At 43.5% G+C, this 12914-nt stretch overlaps 1 protein-coding gene across 1 annotated transcript in view; it reads left to right on the top strand.

Moving 5' to 3' along the window:
- The window catches only part of FOXJ3 (forkhead box J3), a 63384-nt gene extending 50931 nt beyond the window's left edge, over positions 1 to 12453 (top strand). The window contains exons 8-13 of the mRNA XM_069740892.1: positions 1018 to 1177; positions 1780 to 2241; positions 3469 to 3558; positions 4784 to 4975; positions 6655 to 6759; positions 12199 to 12453. Of these exons, the coding sequence (XP_069596993.1) occupies positions 1018 to 1177; positions 1780 to 2241; positions 3469 to 3558; positions 4784 to 4975; positions 6655 to 6759; positions 12199 to 12314 (1125 nt within the window). The 3' untranslated portion in view covers positions 12315 to 12453. The remainder of the gene's footprint in view (positions 1 to 1017; positions 1178 to 1779; positions 2242 to 3468; positions 3559 to 4783; positions 4976 to 6654; positions 6760 to 12198) is intronic.
- Positions 12454 to 12914: the final 461 nt, after the last annotated feature.

The raw sequence follows: 12914 nt of genomic DNA, 5'->3' as shown, positions 1-12914 counted from the left end.
AAAAGCATACTGCTAAAGCAACACTCAAGTGGTTCAAGGGAAATGTGTAAATGTTTTGGAGTGACCTAGTTAAAGCCTAGAGCATATTCCAATTGAGAATCTGTGGTCAGACTTGAAGATTGCTGTTCACCAAAGGAAACCTTCTAAGCTGGAGAAGATTTGCCTTGAGGAATGGGCAAAACTCCCAGCGGCAAGATGTGGAAAGCTCATAGAGACTTATCCAAACCGACTTGCAGCTGTAATTGCTGCAAAAGGAGGCTCTACAAAGTACTGACTTTAGGGGAGTGAATAGTTATGCACACTGAACGTTAGTTATTTTGTCCTATTTGTTGTTTGCTTCACAATAAAAAGGAACCCAAATGTTCACAGTTGTAGCCATGTTCTTTACGTGAACTGATCCAACCCGCAAAAAAACTCTGTGATATTCCAGGTTGTGTGGTAGCAAAACACAAAAAAATGCCAAGGGGGTGAATACGGTGTAAGTGACCACTGCTCAATGCACACTCTTCACAGAGATCGTGCACTGAGGAGGAATGGCGGCTCTTGGAATCCGGTACATCTTGCTGCACACTATGGCTTGCCTTTTATGTGCCAGTCCTAATACTAAACTAGCCGGGGCAGTATGATTCTAAATAATTCTGTTCATGCACCAAAAAAATATAGGTAGGACCGTGTAAGATTATGTTCATTTTTTTTTTTAAAAGTTCAGGAGCGAAAATCATGGAAAATGTAAATTTTAGCAGAAATATATGGCTTGATTCTTAATTTTCATCTTCTCCAGAAATAATTATGTGAAATCTGTTTAGGTTGCAGTGCTCCTGACTGTGTTATGGCATCTAAAATCCATAAAAGTATAAATTCTATTACAATATATTCAACAGGATGACTAATGAGATGTCCCTCCCCAATACTGCTCCACTACTGCCGGAATAATATGCTGCATTTTCTTGTATATCAGAATGTGCACAGTGACTTTCTGCCCTAATAAATTGTTTTTTTCTCCTTATTGAATCCTAGGTATCGAGCCATCCTGAGCAAACCGCTCCAACATTAACGCAGCAGTCGCAGTACAACACGCCAGAGCGAGAAAAACTTTTCCCAGAATATAACTTTGAAGATCTCAGCGATTCATTTCGAAGCCTATATAAGAATGTCTTTGCTCAGTCCATAAGCCAAGGTAGGTGAAGTGGGCACTCATGGACGGCACCCTCAGTCCATGCTCAAAGCTCCAGGCTGAATGACCAGGGTGGACTCGCACACCATGTTATTCTACATACCCTCCCAAAATGCACTTGTCTTACTTGCGGATTTGCATCTTTTCATTGTCTGCTGCAAATCTGCTGGTAAAACATGGAGTTTGAGGCAGATTTGTCATCCCCTTAAATGAAATCAGATGTGAATCCACCCTTCTGATGCCTAGTTGTCACTTTTTTTTTTCCTTAGGAGCCCCCCCCCCCCCCCCCCCCCCATCTACATGTAAATGACGAAAAAACTTGCTGCAGATTTTCAGTCCGCAGTGTGCCCCTAATATCGTGAAAATGGCGCTATATTCGCAGCCGGTCTTACCCCATGGTGGCATCCACAGTGACATGTGCTGCGTTTGCTGTGCATTATTCATGATGTCTGCAGCACAGTTTTTTCTGCCACGTGGGCATACCATAATCCTGCAGTAAGAAGCAGGAAACCATTACAGTCCTGCAAATAAAGGCTGACTGTGTGAGTGCCAGTGATGAAGTCTTATGTAATAACTGTGCTCCCTTCTTCTTTTTTATTTTTCAGCAGGCCTGATGAATCTCCAGTCCGAGTCCTCACAGCAGACACATTCACCCTGCTCATATCAACACTCCCCCAGTAGCACAATGAGCTCTCAGCAGCACGGTAGCCAAAATAACCTGACAAATAGCCACGCAAGTAGTCTTGGCACGTCTGTGAGTGACTCTATGGGACAAGTGCACATGTCCCACACTCCTATCCACACACAGCAGTCCCCGCACTCACCACACATCCATCACACTGTCGTACACCATCAGCACCCCAACCAGCACACATCTCACTGTCACCAACCGCAGCACCCTCAGCAACGCGCCCCGCACCCTGCCCAGCATTCACCGCATCCTGCACAGCACCCGGCTCCGCATCCTGCCCAGCAGCACCAGCATCTACAACATCACCCAAATCATCAGCACCAGCCGCTCGCACATCAGACCTCTCTAACACAGCAGTCGCTGCCTTGTAATTCAGGTAAGAACAAGTCCTTGGGTCTCGCTTTACATGTATCAGTAGCCTCCTCCGGGCACCTGACCGCGCCGACTACCGCAGCTACCCATACACATCAGTGGAGGGTCATTAATTAGGCACTGTCCAGCTTTGCAATATCTCTTAAAGCCTCCATGCATCAAAAATTACTTTGCAAATAGTCTTCATTGAAAAAAAAAAAAAAGATTGTTTTGTGTATGCTCCAATGTAGACCTCTGTGTCCATATGGTTACAAACTATGGATGTTGTCTGACCATGCAGCCCTACATTATTTCTCTGCTGCCTGTACATGGGGGTGCATGGAAGGGAGTAACACAATCAGCCTTCTAAGGGTTTCTCCATAGCATGTATCCAAAGAGACACATAGATCTTTGTGGGAGCTGTGTGCACAGAACGGTAGGATTTTTTTCAATGCAACTTGATTGAAAATCTGTGTAATAAATAAATTAAAAAAAAAAAAAAAAAGAAAATATATATATATATATATATATATATATATATATATATATATATATATATATATATATATATATATATATATATATATATATATATAGTGGAGCAATAAAAGATGCAAATATCACCATATTCTTTAAACTCGATGGCGCCTTTGTGCGAGGGTCCGCATACTAACTAGAGCTGCCTTTTGCAATCAGTAGATGGCGCGGTCTTATCTATACACTTGTGCGGTATGAGTTTCCATGGTGTAGTTCTGCGCTCGTGAAGAAGAAAGTGTTTAGTTCTCACTCCCTGGTGCGTGGACAGGAATAATATTGGGATATTGTCTTGGGTTTTCGGATTCTATTCATAGCCCCGATTTAATTGAGATTATGAGATGGAGGAGCACGTTGTGTCTGATCTGGGCTTCTGCTCAGCAGGATTAAATGCGCTTCCTTACCTGAGCCGCTCTTCTTGGCCAAGATGAACACATGACACTACGGCTTGTATGTTCACGGGCAATTGCCAGCTTAGTACTGATACCGGCCACTGGCTTAGAAAATGCTGGGGGTTGTAGGATAAGACTTATTACAGCTCATAAATGCTTTTAAATGTAATGTGCAGAGTGGTTTTGTTCTGAAAGAAATGACTGGATTACTGTGAATGCACTTACTCTGCTTTCCCAGACACCTGAGTGGTAAATTTGCCCATTTATAGAGCAGTATAAATATATATAATATTATATATATATATATATACTTTTTCCCCCTTCAGACTGGTACTCAACTTTAGACATGCTCAAAGAAAGCTGCCGTATTGCCAGCAGTGCCAACTGGTCGGAGGTGGATCTCTCCCAGTTCCAAGGTTGGTATATGACGTGAGGGATGTGCAGGGTTTTCATTTTTGGGGGGAGGGGGGGCTCCAGAGTGACATGGAATTGCCGGAGACACAAACAGCATTTTTGGAACTTTTTCGTTCCACTTGCAAAATGGCCTCTTGTCCCGTTGCTCTTCAGTATGCATCTGTTGTCCATTTGTAATCCAAACCTGTGTGCAGTTTATGGCGCAGCGTCCCAGGGATTAACCGCGGCGTTTGCTTCTCTTTCTTTTGAGATTTGGCAGACTTAAAAGTACAGGTCTTGTGAAGTGTCCATAAAACACACAGATACAAGGAGCTCCTCCGACATCTGTAGGTTACATATACATCTCTCCCAGAGTCCGGGGCTGATTTATGGACACCTATGACCGGCCTGGGATTGTAAATTTACAACTTCCACGTTTATCCCGCTTTGGTTTCCACAAGTGTTTGCTCATCCTTGCCGTATAAAGTGGCACGTAACTGTGAAGTCATGTGCCTGCAAATCAAGTATAGAGTCACAAGAGGAGGGAAACTATGTTCCAGCACCGCTGCTCTGCCAGCGTGAGTGGGAAAGGATCCTAGGGCAGAGCAGTGAAAAATGCTTCAGTGTAAGACACAGAAGTTTGTGGCCACTAACGGGTTTTTTTTTTACACATACACACAATGGCCGCATCAACGAAAACGGGGGTTGGTGGGGGTGTCGGACCCCATTCTAGAGATCAGATATTCATCACGTATCCTGTGGATAGGTCATATATGTTTTTCTTATAAAGCCCCTTTACATCTAGAGTTATGGAGCCTTTACCTACTTATTGTATTGTTCTGTAAGTGAGTTCAATATGGAGTGGAGTCTGTTCCGGAGAGCCCACTCCATATTGAGCCCCACTCCGTATTGGGCCCCACTCCGTATTACGCCCAACTCCGTATTGGGCCCCACTCCGTATTGGGCCCCACTCCGTATTGGGCCCCACTCCGTATTGGGCCCCACTCCACATTGGGCCCCACTCCACATTGGGCCCCACTCCGTATTGAGCCCCACTCCATATTGCGCTCTTCTTTAGGACAGTGCTACTGGGATTTCTCACCACTAAGCAAAATTTAGGATTGAAAAATCAATGATCCCTATTATATGGAGAATATTCAGACGCTGCACATTCTTTGGGACAGGGGTATTTTTTAAATCACTTTCTATGTTTATAACTCAAAAATACATTCTCTCCCTTGTACTCAGGTTTAATGGAAAGTATGAGGCAAGCGGATCTCAAGAACTGGTCACTGGATCAGGTCCAGCTTGCCGACCTGTGCTCCTCGCTCAGTGAATTCTTCAATCACACCGGGTTTATCCATCCACAGAGCAACGTCCAGTCACCTGTATGCCATGGTAACATGCATAATACCAAACCCGCACAGCACCTCGGGACAGGTGAGAGGAGACCCAAAAACCAAATGGAAAAAATATATCCGGCACTTTGTGTTTCTGAGGCGCCGTTCCCATCCCTGTTCCTTCAGGGGGTTCCAGTATATTGAAATAACTTTGTACCCCGCCATTTAGTCCTAAAAGACCCGATAACATGCGAATGGGATCTGTATGTAAATGGATCGGTCATAGTGAGCTTGACAGCCACGACAGTAATCTGATGTAGAACCCTGCTAAGAAATGGCGGACCTGTAGTGATTAACTGTCCGCTTAGTGGCCTAATTCTAAGCTTTGCTCGGGAGCTTAGACTTAGGTCTTCCTAAAATATACAGTGGGGAAAATAAGTATTTGAAACACTGCCGATTTTGCAAGTTTTCCCACCTACAAAGAATGGAGACCTCTGTAATTTTTATCGTAGGTTTTTTTTTATTTATTTTTTTTAAGAAGCCCTCCTACTCTGCACTCATTACCTGTATTATTTACACCGATTTTAACTCGTTACCTGTATAAAAGACACGTGTCCACAAACAATCAAGCACACTCCAACCTCTCCACCATGGCAAAGACCAAAGAGCTGTCTAAGGACACCAGATACAAAATTGTAGACCTGCACAAGGCTGGGATGGGCTACAGGACAATAGGCAAGCAGCATGGTGAGAAGGGAACAGCTGTTGGCACAGTTATTAGAAAATGGAAGAAACACAAGATGACTGTCAATCTTCCTTGGTCTGGGGCTCCATGTAAGATCTCGCCTCGTGGGGTAAGGATGATCTGAAAAAGGTCAGGACCTGGTAAATGACTTCAAGATAGCTGGGACCACAGTCTCAAACATTACCATTAGTAATACACTACACCATCATGGATTAAAAATTTACCAGGCACACAAGGTCTCCCTGCTCGCACCAACACATGTCCATGCTCGTTTGAAGTTCGCCAATTAGTATCTGGATGATCCAGAGGAGGCATGGGAGAAGGTCATGTGGTCAGATGAGACCAAAATAGCACTTTTTGGTATCAACTCCACTTGCCGTGTTTTGGAGGAAGAAAAAGGATGAGTACAACCCCAAGAACACCATCCCAACCGTGAAGCATGGTGGGGGAAACATCATAGTTTGAGGTGCTTTTCTGCAAAGGGGACAGGATTACTGCACCGTATTGGTGGGAGGATGGACGGGGTTATGTATCGCAAGATTTTAGCTAGTGATGAGCGAGTATACTCGTTAGTCGGGTTTCCCCGAGCACGCTTGGGTGGTCTCCGAGTATTTTGGCGTGCTCGGAGATTTAGTTTTTGTCGCCGCAGCTGAATGATTTTCAGCTGCTAGTCAGGCTGAATACATGTGGGAATTCCCTAACAAACAGGCAACACCCGTCACAAAAAGTCATTTTATGTATGTATGTATATGTCCTTGAGAGAGGATATTACATCTGAAACGTTGCCACGCCGTTCGGGCAATAAGTCCACTTTCTTGTGCTGAGGTACACACACACACACACACACACACACACACACACACACACACACACACACACACACACACACACACACATATATATCTTTACATATATATACATACATATATATAAACATACATATATATATAAAAAAAATTTTGTTTATTGTATTTGGCATAAAAGAAAAAGTTACGTATATAATATATCGGTATTTTTTTCCCCCTGTGTCTCAGGAAATGTATATCTAGACTCCAGGCAAAATGTTCCTACATCGATGATGGGACCCCCGGGTTACACTCATTTACCACCTATGAGCACTACAGGAAGCGGCTTGTCAGGTATGTGAATGATCTGTAGATAGCCGCGCTCCGAGAGGCAGGTAGTGGGACACTGAAGCCTTTATCATCTAGATTTGCTGGACACTTGATTACAATCTGTTTTACCTCCAGGTAGCAGCCACCTCAAGGGAATCTATCAGTGGGATTTTGCTATGTAATCTAAAAGCATCATTATGCATGGGCCGAGACCCCGATTCCAGCGACGTGTCACTTAAGGTACTGTCACACTAGACGATATCGCTAGCGATCCGTGACGTTGCAGCGTCCTCGCTAGCGATATCGTCCAGTGTGACAGGCAGCAGCGATCAGGCCCCTGCTGGGAGATCGCTGGTCGGGGAAGAAAGTCCAGAACTTTATTTCGTCGCTGGACTCCCCGTAGACATCGCTGAATCGGCGTGTGTGACACCGATTCAGCGATGTCTTCACTGGTAACCAGGGTAAACATCGGGTAACTAAGCGCAGGGCCGCGCTTAGTAACCCGCTGTTTACCCTGGTTACCAGCGTAAAAAAACAAACAGTACATACTTACATTCAGCTGTCTGTCCCTTGTCGTCTGGTTCCTGCACTGACTGCTGGCCGTAAAGTGAAAGCAGAGCACAGCCACAGCGGTGAGTCACCGCTGTGTGACTCACCGCTGTGCTGTGCTTTCACTTTATGGCCAGCAGTCAGTGCAGGAACCAGACGACAAGGGACAGACAGCTGAATGTAAGTATGTACTGTTTGTTTTTTTACGCTGGTAACCAGGGTAAACAGCGGGTTACTAAGCGCGGCCCTGCGCTTAGTTACCCGATGTTTACCCTGGTTACCGGGGACCTCGGGATCGTTGGTCGCTGGAGAGCGGTCTGTGTGACAGCTCTCCAGCAACCAAACAGCGACGCTGCAGCGATCCGGATCGTTGTCGGTATCGCTGCAGCGTCGCTAAGTGTGACGGTACCTTTAGTTTAATGGGTACAGCAGTTGTGATACAGTCAGTTTTCACTTTTGCAGATTTAGCAGAGGTTAAGCTGTATGTAACTCTGCTCACACCGCAGCTTTCTGTGTACATTGTATAGTAAAAGAAAGCTGCTAATCCGTGCTGGGAGCGTCGCTGGACTAAAAGGCATGAGGACAGTTGTCCTGTAGTGATAATCTCCTGATGATAAAACTTTGATTGTATTAAAACTGGAAAACATAGCCCAGTAAGTGATATATTGCTGGAATCAGGCCCTCTACCACTACATCATGGTGCTCTTGGGTTACATAGCAAAAAATCCAGGTGACAGAAGTCCTTTTAATTCTTAATTGGTATTATCTTTAATCAAGAGATTTGAAAATTGTCATGGCCCCATTATCTCTCATGAGCAAGTAGAAGCTCCCAAAACCTTTACTTCTATGTGTGAATGAGATCAGCAGCTCCTTATATCTACGCTGTGCAGTTTTGATGCTTTTTTTATGTTACTAGACTTTTATATTACTCAAGTAATTGTGTATTTGCACTTGCAGCCATCGATCCCTCTTAAATAGATGAGGTTTATAACATTTTTCAGATAAATAATTCATACAGTATACAGACAAATATTGCACACTTCACCCAGATCCCCACACAAGGTCCCAATAAATGGCTTTATACTATAGTGGCCAAAAGTTTTGTTTTCACAAAAGATTTTTGCATTAGTGTTTATATATCCTTTAGTCTGATTTTTCTATAGTTACTGAAGGAAAATTATGATTTCGTAAGTTTTTACATTTTTATTGACCAATACATAAAGTTTATGCATTAACTTAAAGGGAATATGTCATCAGGCTTTTTTACTATGTAATCTGAGAGCAGCATAATACAGGTCCTTCTCAAAAAATTAGCATATAGTGTTAAATTTCATTATTTACCATAATGTAATGATTACAATTAAACTTTCATATATTATAGATTCATTATCCACCAACTGAAATTTGTCAGGTCTTTTATTGTTTTAATACTGATGATTTTGGCATACAACTCCTGATAACCCAAAAAACCTGTCTCAATAAATTAGCATATCAAGAAAAGGTTCTCTAAACGACCTATTACCCTAATCTTCTGAATCAACTAATGAACTCTAAACACATGCAAAAGATACCTGAGGCTTTTATAAACTCCCTGCCTGGTTCATTACTCAAAACCCCCATCATGGGTAAGACTAGCGACCTGACAGATGTCAAGAAGGCCATCATTGACACCCTCAAGCAAGAGGGTAAGACCCAGAAAGAAATTTCTCAACAAATAGGCTGTTCCCAGAGTGCTGTATCAAGGCACCTCAATGGTAAGTCTGTTGGAAGGAAACAATGTGGCAGAAAACGCTGTACAACGGGAAGAGGAGACCGGACCCTGAGGAAGATTGTGGAGAAGGACCGATTCCAGACCTTGGGGAACCTGAGGAAGCAGTGGACTGAGTCTGGTGTGGAAACATCCAGAGCCACCGTGCACAGGCGTGTGCAGGAAATGGGCTACAGGTGCCGCATTCCCCAGGTAAAGCCACTTTTGAACCATAAACAGCGGCAGAGGCGCCTGACCTGGGCTACAGAGAAGCAGCACTGGACTGTTGCTAAGTGGTCCCAAGTACTTTTTTCTGATGAAAGCAAATTTTGCATGTCATTCGGAAATCAAGGTGCCAGAGTCTGGAGGAAGACTGGGGAGAAGGAAATGCCAAAATGCCTGAAGTCCAGTGTCAAGTACCCACAGTCAGTGATGGTGTGGGGTGCCATGTCAGCTGCTGGTGTTGGTCCACTGTGTTTCATCAAGGGCAGGGTCAATGCAGCTAGCTATCAGGAGATTTTGGAGCACTTCATGCTTCCATCGGCTGAAATGCTTTATGGAGATGAAGATTTCATTTTTCAGCACGACCTGGCACCTGCTCACAGTGCCAAAACCACTGGTAAATGGTTTACTGACCATGGTATTACTGTGCTCAATTGGCCTGCCAACTCTCCTGACCTGAACCCCATAGAGAATCTGTGGGATATTGTGAAGAGAAAGTTGAGAGACGCAAGACCCAACACTCTGGATGAGCTTAAGGCCGCTATTGAAGCATCCTGGGCCTCCATAACATCTCAGCAGTGTCACAGGCTGATTGCCTCCATGCCACGCCGCATTGAAGCAGTCATTTCTGCCAAAGGATTCCCCACCAAGTATTGAGTGCATAACTGAACATTATTATTTGTTGGTTTTTTTGTTTGTTATTAAAAAACACTTTTATTTGATTGGATGGGTGAAATATGCTAATTTATTGAGACAGGTTTTTTGGGTTATCAGGAGTTGTATGCCAAAATCATCAGTATTAACCCCTTACCGGCATCGGACGTACTATACCGTCCGATGCCGGCTCCCCTGCTTTGATGCAGGGCTCCGCGGTGAGCCCGCACCAAAGCCGGGACATGTCAGCTGTTTTGAACAGCTGACATGTGCCCGTAATAGGCGCGGGCAGAATCGCGATCTGCCCGCACCTATTAACTAGTTAAATGCCGCTGTCAAACGCAGACAGCGGCATTTAACTACCGCTTCCGGCCAGGCGGCCGGAAATTACGTCATCGCCGACCCCCGTCACATGTCCGGGGGTCGGCGATGCGTCTCCATTGTAGCCATAGAGGTCCTTGAGACCTCTATGGTTACTGATTGCCCGTCGCTGTGAGCGCCACCCTGTGGTCGGCGCTCACAGCACACGTGCAATTCTGCTACATAGCAGCGATCAGCAGATCGCTGCTATGTAGCAGAGCCGATCGTGCTGTGCCTGCTTCTAGCCTCCCATGGAGGCTATTGAAGCATGGCAAAAGTTAAAAAAAAAAGTTTAAAAAAAATGTGAAAAAAATAAAAAAAACATAAAAGTTTAAATCACCCCCCTTTCGCCCCAATCAAAATAAATCAATAAAAAAAATATCAAATCTACGCATATTTGGTATCGCCGCGCTCAGAATTGCCCGATCTATCAAATAAAAAAAAGTATTAACCTGATCGCTAAACAGCGTAGCGGGAAAAAAACTCGAAACGCCAGAATTAAAATGCAATAACGGGCGATCAAAAGAACGTATCTGCACCGAAATGCTATAATTAAAAACGTCATCTCGGCACGCAAAAAATAAGCCCTCAACCGACCCCAGATCACGAAAAATGGAGACGCTACGAGTATCGGAAAATGGCGCAATTTTTTTTTTTTTTTAGCAAAGTTTGGAATTTTTTTTCACCACTTAGATAAAAAATAACCTAGTCATGTTTGGTGTCTATGAACTCGTAATGACCTGGAGAATCATAATGGCAGGTCATTTTTAGCATTTAGTGAACCTAGCAAAAAAGCCAAACAAAAAACCAATGTGGGATTGCACTTTTTTTGCAATTTCACCGCACTTGGAATTTTTTTCCCGTTTTCTAGTACATGACATGCTAAAACCAATGATGTCGTTCAAAAGTATAACTCGTCCCGCAAAAAATAAGCCCTCACATGGCCAAATTGACGGAAAAATAAAAAAGTTATGGCTCTGGGAAGGAGGGGAGCGAAAAACGAACACGGAAAAACGAAAAATCCCCCGGTCATGAAGGGGTTAAAACAATAAAAGACCTGACAAATTTCAGTTGGTGGATAATGAATCTATAATATATGAAAGTTTAATTGTAATCATTACATTATGGTAAATAATGAAATTTAACACTATATGCTAATTTTTTGAGAAGGACCTGTATACTATAAGAGATTGATTCCAGTGAAGTGTCACTTACTAGGCTGCTGTAGTTTTGATAAACTCCTGCTGATAAAACTGATTTGATCACAGAGGACTAGCAAAGCTGCTGCCAAGTAGTCCAGCCACACCCCCACCATTGGTTGGTTGCTTTCTGTGTACACTGGTATAAATAGCTGCCAATCGGTGATGTGGGCGCGGTTATATACTGCTCATCATTCAGAGCACTGCTAGATCTGCAGCAGAGAAAACAGGGATTGTATCAAAATGACAGCAAGCAGCCCAGTAAGTGATATACCACTGGAATCAGGGTCTCTGCCTCTAAGTCATGCTACTTTCAAATGGGGTAGCAAAACTTGGTGATTGATTCCTTATAATATTTCCACAATTTACCCTTATTTTTCTAGACGTCTGCAATCCTCTCACTAAAAGATCTAAAAATGCTGACGCAGCAAACTTTGTGGAAACCAAAATTTTGTGTTAGTCTCAAAACTTTTGTTCATGACTGCACAGTGCCCAGAGAAGGGGCTTCATACAGCTACCTGGATAAAATCTGGAATACAGCCCCCCCGGATAAGCTGCAATAATAGCATAATTAAATGTGGCATGTTTGCTGGTCTTTGGGGAAGAATTAATATCACTGTCCATAATGGATTAGTTAAGGGTTTAATATCACAAGGAGTCTCTTGCTGCCATTAAAGGGATAAATAAGGAATTTTATTTATTTGTTGTTTTTTTTGTGTATTTCATTATCAGGGCACCACGGGGTAATGAACCAGCCTCACATGATGCCGTCCACAAATTTTCACATACGTCGCCCCCTTCCTGCAGACGACATCCAAGATGATTTTGACTGGGACTCTATTGTATAGCACTTGTACTGATACAATAGCTCTATTGTCTTGTTATCCTTGCTTCCCCCCCGTGTTGTCGGTATAAGTGACCATGAATGTGATATGAAAAAAAAAAAGGTAAAGACGGCCAAGCCAGGAGCGAAAAAAGACGCGCAACTGCTACCGATGATGACAATCAGAACTGTTCATAGCAGGATGATGATATCAATGCCTAGGAGCTCAGCTTGTAAATCTGCGCCCTGCAATCCGTTTCTTAAGGCTGTTCTCAAACTAAAGTCCGCAGCATCTCCAGCCAGGGCATGCTTGGAGTTGTAGTTTCCCAGCCAAGTCGAAGAGCGCAGCTGTAGATCATGTTCGCTGCAGCCTCTCTTGTGATTTTTCGACCTCAAGCATAACGCCGAAATCTGGACAGAATCTCTCCGAGCACTTTCACTTATCAATGTGCATTTCATTATCCCTACCTGGAAAGGTGGCGTATCTGGGACCCCTTCAGTCCTTTTTTTTTTTTTTTTTTTTTTAATTATGATTTATTTAAGAGTTAGAAATAGTTTAAAACTTTTGCTCTTCTGTTATTCCTTTTTTTTTGTTTGTTTTTTATTTTGTTTTGACATTTTTAAT

This window comes from Ranitomeya imitator, chromosome 10, assembly GCF_032444005.1.
Source record: "Ranitomeya imitator isolate aRanImi1 chromosome 10, aRanImi1.pri, whole genome shotgun sequence".
Classification (NCBI taxonomy): domain Eukaryota; kingdom Metazoa; phylum Chordata; class Amphibia; order Anura; family Dendrobatidae; genus Ranitomeya; species Ranitomeya imitator.
Note: the sequence above shows the minus strand (reverse complement) of the source record. Positions and strands in the feature narration are given on the sequence as shown.